Source organism: Ceratina calcarata, unplaced genomic scaffold, assembly GCF_001652005.2.
Source record: "Ceratina calcarata isolate Rehan_Ccalc_2016 unplaced genomic scaffold, ASM165200v1 scaffold363.2, whole genome shotgun sequence".
In the NCBI taxonomy this organism is placed as follows: Eukaryota; Metazoa; Arthropoda; class Insecta; order Hymenoptera; family Apidae; genus Ceratina; species Ceratina calcarata.
Genome location: NW_017159356.1, coordinates 881,021 through 890,893, shown reverse-complemented (window position 1 = coordinate 890,893; position 9,873 = coordinate 881,021). Strand labels below are relative to the sequence as shown.

At 40.6% G+C, this 9,873-nt stretch overlaps 2 protein-coding genes across 6 annotated transcripts in view; one reads left to right on the top strand and one right to left on the bottom strand.

The window, feature by feature from the left end:
- Positions 1–5,624, bottom strand: part of LOC108625530 (methyltransferase-like protein 9) — a 27,339-nt gene extending 21,715 nt beyond the window's left edge. Inside the window, exon 1 of one of the 3 annotated variants that reach the window (XR_001916654.2) lies at positions 5,256–5,623. Coding sequence is in view for 2 of the 3 variants with exons in the window: in XM_018025608.2 (XP_017881097.1) it covers positions 5,256–5,447 (192 nt within the window). In the remaining variant the exon portion in view is untranslated. Of the gene's footprint in view, positions 1–5,255 lie in introns of all 3 variants that reach the window. The other 2 variants (XM_018025608.2, XM_018025607.2) reach the window with 2 other exon arrangements.
- On the top strand, positions 1,726–8,574 carry LOC108625531 (elongation of very long chain fatty acids protein 1-like). 3 transcript variants are annotated; one of them, XM_026814053.1, is made up of 5 exons: positions 1,726–1,814; positions 6,566–6,746; positions 6,809–7,080; positions 7,240–7,539; positions 7,638–8,574. In XM_026814053.1, exons 2-5 carry the CDS (start codon positions 6,701–6,703, stop codon positions 7,800–7,802), a joined length of 783 nt encoding a protein of 260 aa, XP_026669854.1. In that variant the 5' UTR covers positions 1,726–1,814; positions 6,566–6,700; the 3' UTR covers positions 7,803–8,574. The 3 variants fall into 3 exon arrangements, with proteins under 3 accessions (XP_026669854.1, XP_017881099.1, XP_017881098.1); XM_018025610.2 differs by lacking the exon at positions 6,566–6,746 and having other exon boundaries at positions 1,740–1,814; XM_018025609.2 differs by lacking the exon at positions 1,726–1,814 and having other exon boundaries at positions 5,629–6,746.
- The last annotated feature ends 1,299 nt before the right edge of the window (positions 8,575–9,873 follow it).

Genomic DNA, 9,873 nt, shown 5'->3' with positions numbered 1-9,873 from the left:
GGATTACATAACGGAGACCGTGCCCGTTTTTAGAAGATTCACAACGTGAGGAGTTGGGGGAGAGCCTTGATTGGAAAAGCAACAGTGCGCGGAAAGCGCTGGGTGTAACTAACCGTGAGGAGTTCCCATCGAGATAGACGACCGGCTAACGAAGGTGCTCGCGCCTAGAATATCAGTTCGTTTGCGCTAAAAGAGAGCCGATCCGAGTTTCTTAAATCATCCGATACTAGGCTGCCTGGATATAATCCAAGACGTTAGATATCTAACATTCGTATTACGTTCAAATGACAAAGTGAATCTGATTGTTCATTTCATTAAAAATATTAGGCATACGAAGGATTAATAATAGAAATTATCCTTATTAGTTAGTAATAGTATTATAAAAGAACGTATCGTGAAAAATTGTACTCCATATTCCTCTGCTTTTATACGAAGAATTTGCTAGCAATACAATTTTGGAAACTGTATATGCGAAGCCGACATAATCATTTGGAGTCCCTTTGGCCAGCGATAGACGCGATCGATCATGCATGAAACGGCTGTGAAGAGCACTCTCTGGTTACGTCTTGCGTTCAGTGTACGATCCTGGACTTACGTTAGAGGTGGTGCCCCAGAGGAATATTTCGAGAACGAGGCGATAACGATCTGTGTCCGTCCCGCGGTTTCGTTATCCGATCGGTGTACCCGCGTAAAATAACTTGCAAATTACGATGTGTGCCACGCTCGACCGTCCCTCGGTCTTTTTTCAACGGGCTTTCCAACGTTTTCCACAGGTTTTATGGCAGTCTTCTTATCCCCCCCCCGTCTCATCGATCGGTACACGCACACGATAATATTTTTCCTCCTTCGCAAGGGCTGAACCGCGTGAGTCGTTACTGCTCCTATTCCTATATTTTTCCATACGGCGCGGTATCGCGATACCTTTGTTACGGCCACGAGAATATAGGCTGCGCACGAAAATCGTCGAGTGCACTCACTAATTTAAACTCGTCGCGAAGGGTAACGCTTACCCCTTGCTTATCTAGTTTTACCAACTGTTCAATCTAAAAGAAGCGAGCGTAACGAGTAAAGTCGGCACGATCTGAGATTCCCGATCGCGCTTATTACTTTTTCGCTCGAGACGATTCGGAAAGGTATCGGCAAAAACCGCGAATCGCCGAGGAGGCCGGAAGGGCGGGCCCTAATGAAATCCTTCGTTTCGCCGACTGGTCCCCGAGCAGTCCCGTTTTTTGGCCTCCCCGCGACTTTCAAATCCCCGGTTACCGGGGCCCTTTGCATCGCGTAAGCGCAAGAAGTTCGGCGACAAAGCGTATCGTGTACGCGCACAAGAATCCAAAGTCCGAGATCTCCCAGTGGAAACCGGTATTCTGCGTACGAATGAAGACATAAATACGACTGTTCGGGCATCCACGGTCTAGAAAGTAATGTTTTTCAACGCGGGCCTATGACTCAACAAACCATTAGATGATCTTGCAAAATGTGTTCATTGTTTTCCAATATCATTATTAGTATGCATAAGTCCTATCGTTCTTTTCATAATTATTGTTTTCGTACAATGAGCATTTATCTGCGATACCATTTGCTTCATTGCTGTTACGTGCATGCATCACTTGAGTGCGTTAGACCTTCAACTGCTCAATTCTTTTACGTATAATTGTAAGGTAATAATGACACGGACACGGTATGTTATTAGTGACTATGGTTTCGGGGTATAAAAACGGCACTGCAAGAAAATCGTGTGAGTTAGATGTTGGACTCTGCAAGTTTAAGGTTCTGCAGAAATCGCGTTCGGCCAATAGTACGATAACGAATAGGTAAGATCCTACATAAGTAATTTTACAGTATACACAAACACGTATAGAAAGAAAAGGATCAAAAGGAGATCGTCGAGTTCATATCTCATTCTCGTTTCTTCCCACATATTCGCGGCCTAGTAAGTAAGATCAAGGCGTGCTTCAGCACTTTAATCAAGGAACCTATCATCATAGAACGTGACACAATTATTATTGTCTTAAACTTTGAAAAGAAGAAATTATCAACTAAAACAATAGCGATCTTTGCTTGTTAACAAGTTTATACGCTGGTCGGTACCGCGTAACAAGGATCGCGACTTGATATTATTTACATTGTCATTTAGCCCGAGACTCATGCGTGTCACGTGCTTGTCGCTCGCCGCCAAGTACCTCAGCTCGTATTTGCATATCATACGCGAGATTTATCTCCGGGCTTGCAACGAAGTCTATAAATCGCGACCGCGTACGTTTATTTTTCTCGTTCGCCGATTTTTTATGCGCGGCAGCTGACGGTGACGGATAGTTTGACGTCTTTGTCAGTCGCGTTTTTTTCTCAAGATGCCTGTATTTTCTTGGGGGACGGATTGCATGGTTTCACGTTTTAATAATAGACGCATCTCCTTCCGAAGTTAGAAGGTGTAAGGAGAAAGAAGCAGTAGATAAAATGGGATAATAGCGCTTAAACACCGTTGGATAATTATCCTCCCGGCTGCTCGCGAGTCATGAAAATAATTCCTGATCAGTTATTATCTACATTATCATTGGTTGTTGGTTGCAAATTGTTTAAACGACGAATAGCGGATAACTGTGATACATTTTTACATGATTTTGACCACGATTATGATTTTGAAATGTGTCACAATAGTAAATGCCGTTTGCAATTAACATACATGGACTAATAATGCATAAAATAAGAAACACAAACGGTGGGCTCTAAATCCTTGGCTATTTCAATACAAGTCAGATTTAAATTTAACTTGCTAAAACAGTAGTCGGTTTAAATTCAAGCGTTCTTTGAAATATGTTAATCAAACATATTCTCAATTGTGAGGAACGCAGGATATTCCCGAGGCATGCTTTATGAAAATATTTTTTTATATTTTTTCAAAACAATTCTCTGAATTTCTTATGCACATTGCACATATTTTATGACGTCTAATGATTTTAGTAGAAAACCTTGAGAGAAACGTATTTTACCGTGGTTAAGGCGAGTTAAAATTCCTACGAAATGGGACAGGAAGCCGAGGGTCAGGAGGCGTGAAAGAACGGAACCGTCACGGCCGGTAGCTACTTACTACGGTACCGCGTAGCTATCCCGGTCCCTGGCTTTCTCCTTTCCACCCTCAGGAGTCTCATCCATCAGTCACTTAATATTTCAGAGCAGCGCAGCACCCCTCGCTAGCCTCCCTCGTTTCTCCGTCCCATCGGCGGGAATCCGCGGCGGAAACCGACGGTGTGCCAGTCTTTTAAAAACCTTAAAACAGCACCGAGTCGCATCTACGCCACTCGGTCTGAGAGTAAAGTTTTCCGACTGCTCAGGGATATTAGGCGACGCCGCGACGTGACGGGGGATGAAAGGCAAGGGAACGGCGACGTCGCGTCGATTTCGCTCGCAGGGGTTTGAAATCTCCCGGGGGGTGTGTACCGGCGCACGAATTTCAAATTTCTCGTTTCACGCGACCGAATGGGATTCTTCCCTTTTTCCCTGCGAGGGCACCTGGACTGGCTCGAGGAATCGATTTGCTCTCTGTCGCGCGAAAGATTCTCGCAAACACCGATAAAAGCTTCTTTCTCCGGCTAGATGAATAAATACGCGATCAGACGAGCGCCCGACTTTCCTCGCGGATTTCGTGCGGCGTAATGGAAAACGAACGTTAAGAGGGTGTTCCCTTCTTTTCGCGGCTACGTGAAAGCGCGAGGACGCGTTCGAAATTGTTTTTTATAATGTCGCAGGTATCTATTAGAACGATCTTCCAAATTAAGTGGATCTTCATTTGATTTTACATATTTATGTAATGTATTTATGTAAAAATATTGTAATTATCTACTGCGGATTTTTAAATAACTTTAATATAGTTAAATGATAAAAAAATCTTCTACTTGAATTAAATTCTTCAAATTAATGTTTTATTTAGCACAAGAATCCGTATCCTAGTTAGAATTGAAAGATTCTCTGCCAACCAGTATCACAAGTTCCAGTAATCTTTGTTAATTTACGTTGAAACGTGAACCATGACACGATGATTGCTGATATTAATAGAATTGAAGTTGTGAAACGAGTCCAAGTTTCAGAAGCCTGAAAGCTTTACAGCAAATGCAGCACGATCACAATTATGATTAAAATAGGATTGCGAGAGGAGCATTAATTTAAAACCGTAACGCGATGCAATATATTATTACAGAAAAATAATGCTTCACTGCTACATGACTGCAAATACGTACTTATGTGATAGGACCGTGGAAAAGAAGATGGTTCACGAGTAGGGAGACCGAAACGCGGCCAGTGGCCCGGAGCATCGTTCAAAGATGTTTTAGGAATATCGAGGACGTAATTATCCCGTAATTACCGAGCACGCTCACGACTCACGAGCGTTCCTCGAGGAAAAAGGTGGATAGTCAGTGGTCGGCCTTGTGCGGTAATTGTACTAATTATTACCGCTCGCCTTATCCCTCGCCCTGGCCGCTTCCTCCCCCGGCAACCCAATTACCCTGCTGGCCCGTAGCAACGCACCAGCCGGCCAGCACTCACGGAAACCAGATTCGCGTTCTCGAGAAAGAAATTTCTCTGCCCAATGTTGACTTAATTACATATTATAAAGCGGCAGATATGGGAAGATCGAAGATACAATAATAACGCGTGTGAAACAGATCGTACTCGAAATTTCTTTATCTTATCGTTGTACAAATTCTGGCTTTCTATAAAACGTATTTGGATCTGCATCGAAGTCGAACCCAGTTACTAACTGAGATAACAAAGCTTTTTTTCGTGACATTAGGCGATATCGCTCGTTACATATGTATATAAGATGACCGTAATCAGTTTAAGGCGTAGTAAGAAATTCATTATCCACTCTTTTATATTCTTGTCAACAGAGATTTTAAAATGAACATTTCACATTAGGCTAAATGTATACATGGTAAATTCAGTTTATACTTCCAACTACTATGACATAAATGAGGTAAATTTGTCGGACAGTTTCCTCATAATTGTCAATTTACAAAGATTGATTTTCGACGAAGTGATGTCACGTCGTCGAAACGTATTAAAATAGTTTGACTTATTGAAATCAGTTAAGAAAAAATGCGCATGCAATATTATAGTTTACGTAACGACTGTAGGCCGGCGAGATCAGACTCTCAGGCGGCGGTATGAGGAGCACGGTGGGTGTTGCGCGCGGTTTGGAAGGCTAATTGCCTGGAATTCGTCGAGGGACGTAACCTAGATTCAACGATGCGACTAACCTGAGTCTTGTCGTAAGCTTCCAGTTGTTCATCGGCTCTCTGCTTGTCGTACAGTACTCTGGCGAGGCTTCCGTGCGGCCTGTAACTTCTCATGGCTCGGTTGGTGGGTGCACCCTCGTTGACAGCAGAACAGGTAGCCAGGTTCCCGACGTTGCAGGTGCACCTCGGTACGGGTGCATCCGCGCCGGCCATGCCCACGAGGAGTGCGTTGACGATTGTCAGACAATACGCACGTGTGACATTGTGAGGCTTCTTCGACGTCGTAATCTCGCGTCTGAACACTTCCGCGGGTATCGCGAGCGAGAAAAATTAACGGAGGATGACACAGTTTCTCGTAAACACGTTTAGCACGTGGCCATGTTGGCGATGGTAGCGACGCGCGCTGGCCAGCTAACGATCCACGGTGTCCATCGTAAACGCGGTCGACGATGCAGGAATCGTGCAATCCTCTTTATAAAGGATTTTTATTTGATTTTATGCAGTAAATAAAAAATTGTACTATGCACTTATGGCGTGAGTAAAAATAGCGGTATCTATGCCAATGTTTTTATGTTCATGAATAATTCGTTTAAATATTCAAGTAATGTTTATTTAGAATATGTAAGGAAATTTTATACTTCATGATGTTATTATCCTTTTCGCATGTTCCAAGCAGATGAATAATGATCGTTCGGTAGTACAGAGAAAATCTACCGCTGTACACTATCCACTATTTTTTCTTAGCGTTGCTTTCACCCTAACGAAAGTTACTGAAACGCATAAAAGTTTTACGCGATATAAATACGGCTTAGAGAAAATTTCTTGTACACGGGAGTATACCGATGAATATTTTAAATACCGTACTGACGTAGCGTGCGCGAGTGCGGCTTTCCTCTTCTCCCTCGTGCACCCGACGCTGCCAGCGAACTGATAATTCATTAATTTATGATAAGCTAGCCTACGCGACCCGCATCCTCCCCTTCTCACCCCATAAATCATTTTCGCCGCTGACATTAATTGCGCATCGTCCCTCGTTACCCGGAGAAATGAGATTTTTTTAATTGGCAAATTTTTCATCGCCGCCCGACACTGTGACACCCTCTCCTAGGCTCTCCCGCTCGAATGTGTTATGCGATTTCTACTTACGAAGATACGTTTTCTTGTACGATTTATGTAACAAAATTATTTCCGGACTAAATAGACAAAATATATTGCGATCTTTTTTCTGGCTTCTAATAGTAATAATGCTAATGTGATAGTTTTCATGTGTTGTTAAATTTATTCGTACCTACAAAAGCGAAAAATTGTGTTATGTATGTTAATTAATCTAGAATGAATATTGATGACGCGTTGTTACGCAAAAGAAGTTACTATATATATCGCCGAGACACGCATAGTAAACTTTTAGTAGATACTCATAGAGCGTTAACGCGTTGTGGTCACAAGAAAATTGAAAAGATATAACCATGAGTTTATTAAGGCTGTACCATTATTTGAACACGGAAGTAGCTGGTGAGTGTTAAGATGATTGGGTTTTGGATCAAACATTTAAACAATTATAAAAAATTTAACAGATCCGAGAACGAATCACTGGGCAATAGTGAGCTCTCCTGTTCCAATCACTATCGTTTCAATTGTGTATTTGTACGTCGTTCTAAAATGGGGGCCAAATTATATGAAAGACAAACCCGCATACAATTTTCGCACGTTCATCATGTTTTACAATATCTTTCAAATCGCGATAAACACGTGGGCAGTGTATAGCTTAGTGGAAGCAGGATGGTTCCGAGATCATGTTTTCACGTGCAAGCCAGCTGACTACTCGGTCAATCCTCAAAACACTAAGGTGAGATTTGAATAAAATTTAAATATTACACGTCTGCCCCATTTAAGAATCAATTCCTGCGTTATTGTAATTCCGTGTTAAACAGTAGGAGATAATGCATAATATGTATACATGCATATGTATGTACGTGAATGACAAAAACAATAACATGATTTTCAGTTCAGTAACATAACATGGTACATACTTTGTTTAAAACTGATCGATTACGTCGAGACGATCTTGTTCGTGTTTAGAAAGAAACAACGACAAGTTACGTTCTTGCACTTGTACCATCATATATCGACAGCCTATTTCTTTTGGATATTTCTTAAATATTACTGCTCCGCAATACCTATAATAGTCTTGGGCGTGAATTGTGCGGTACATGTAATAATGTACACGTACTATCTACTTGCGTCATTTCAATCGACGCAAAGAATATCGAATTTCATCAAACCGTCGATTACCATCATACAAATGGTAAGCAACGAGAATATAAATACGAAGACAATGCGACAAAACAAAAAGTTGGATTTAGAAATATTGTCTAACAGTATAAATCATTTTTTGTTAACTAGGTGCAGTTTTGGTTCTTAATTATCCATTTGTCGATGGCTTACAGTCCCTCATGTCCCGGAGCTGAAGTTATGTCCACGATGGCAATAGTCGATCTACTGATTAATTTCATTCTATTTTGGAACTTTTATAAGAAAAATTATCCGAAGAAGAAAAAAGTTAATTAAACATACGACTAATTAATATGCCTTAGATTTGGTAAAATATTTTTACATATGATATCTTCCGAAAACGATTTATAAAATCGGGGAGAACACAGATCTCCCAGCAGCGAATGTGCGTATTCTCTTTAGATTCCGAAGTGATTTGCGAGAAGCGAAAGACGGACGGTGCCGCGTTCAGTTGTATGAGTTCTAACTTGCCCACGATATGTTTGGACTGGAGCTGTCACATGTGGTGTACGTGTCCCTTTTACAAAATCCTAGTACACGCTACCGCTTCGAATCCCTAATCTTCCCAGCTATTCAAAAGCATCAGGTACTTAAGGAACCGGTCATTAATCCTTTTCCTTTACTCCACGCGGTTCAAGAGGAACGTGTCTGTCTGAACTCTTCATTCTGGCTTGTCACTGCGTAATAATATTCTTCTCCAGTGTTGGACAAATCAATCGATTTATAAGTATAATGTGTAATGTATTTAATGAAAAAATATATATTTAGTAAAGATATGCATAACTCATAAGAGATTAACAATGAAAACGCATACGTAGTATATACGCAGTATATAAGGATGTACATAATTCATAAGAGATAAACAATGAAAAAGCATGTCTGTGTCAATAGTAAAGTAAGAAAAATACACGAATAATGTAAATGGATCGAATACCATAGACTATAGACGGTTACATTAGCATTCATTACATTAAATTAGCATTTTTTTCGACATGTCTTAGAAGATATCGGTGAAACTTAGTACGAGTAATTAAAGATGATTAATACACCTTCGAGCACATCAACCTGCAACAGAAAATCCTGCGTCCCTTGTATATGTACTGCTTTATACAAAGCTACAATAAAATAGGCTCGAAACAAATGAATTAATTTCAAGAACAGTCCGTTCAGACAATATTATGTTTTCGGCTTCCGGTTTGGCAGTTTCACCGATTAAAATAATGTATGATCGCTGTTTTAGATCATATTTTCATTATATTATCATTAGATACATTAGGTCAAGGATCGAGAAATAAAAATACCTAGATTCGTTTCCATTCATTTATTAATCAGAATTATTCATTTCTACAATAAATTAGATTCGAAAGAGATGAAATTGATTTCAATAGCAGTTCGTTCAGACAATGTTGTGTTTTCGGGTTCCGGTTCGGTAGTTCCTCCGATTGAAGAAATGCGTGATCGCTTCTTTAGATCATATTTAGTCAAAGATCGCGAAATAAAAATTCTAAGATTCGTTTCTGTTAGTATACAGCTATACCTATATAGCATGCATCTAATCAGATTGCAATTTCTCGCGGACAAGTTTCCATAACTGTTCGAAATGTCACGCGTTTTACGTAACTTTTATTGCCACTAGTCTAATTAGTATCTTATTAAATATTGCAACATATTCGTGTCGTTTTTATCTTTTTACAGTCATTCGTTATGTAGTTAAGGGACATGAACTCTTTTAATTATTTAGGAGCATTGAAAAAAATTGTTTCTGCATATCATTCAATATTTTTCAAATGTCAAGTGCAATGGCAGCCGGCAGAGATAAAAGAGACGGAAAATTCTTCAGAATTCTTCCAATGACTCGGTTGGACGAAGATGCGTCCACAGTTTGGGGTTGTATGCTCGGATAGGGCCTTAACTCGATAAATCCCTTCGGTACCTGAAGTGAGCTCATAATCGTGAACGAAGCGCGCAACTGCTTATTACAAGCGAGGGCATTGTAAATTTGCAGGGAAGGAGGCCGAAGCGTGAAGAGGACGAGAGTTTGGAACGAGAAGCGAGATAGAAAGGAAAGCGGTTAAGACAGGCTCGGGGAAGAGAGTCGAAAGGACAAAGCAACGCGAAACCATTGCCCTTCGGCTGTACTTCCCTCGATAAATGAGCAAATCTCGAGGAGCAAGGTGTACATTTATTTGCACAATGTACATATATTCTCTGTATTTTGTCACAACTTAAGGATGTATAGGCTATACGCTCAAACAATGCTAGCATGTTGAATTTATTATTATAGATTCCTATTACTATTAAAAAGATACCTGCAAAATTTTAAATCAATTCATGGGTTTTTTGAACA

Bases quoted from the DNA above. Each gene is read 5' to 3' on its own strand.
- LOC108625531 (XM_026814053.1), top strand. From the start codon at position 6,701: ATGAGTTTATTAAGGCTGTACCATTATTTGAACACGGAAGTAGCTG. The intron at 6,747-6,808 runs GTGAGTGTTAAG...AAAATTTAACAG, and splicing joins TTTGAACACGGAAGTAGCTG to ATCCGAGAACGAATCACTGG. The intron at 7,540-7,637 runs GTAAGCAACGAG...TTTGTTAACTAG, and splicing joins CGATTACCATCATACAAATG to GTGCAGTTTTGGTTCTTAAT.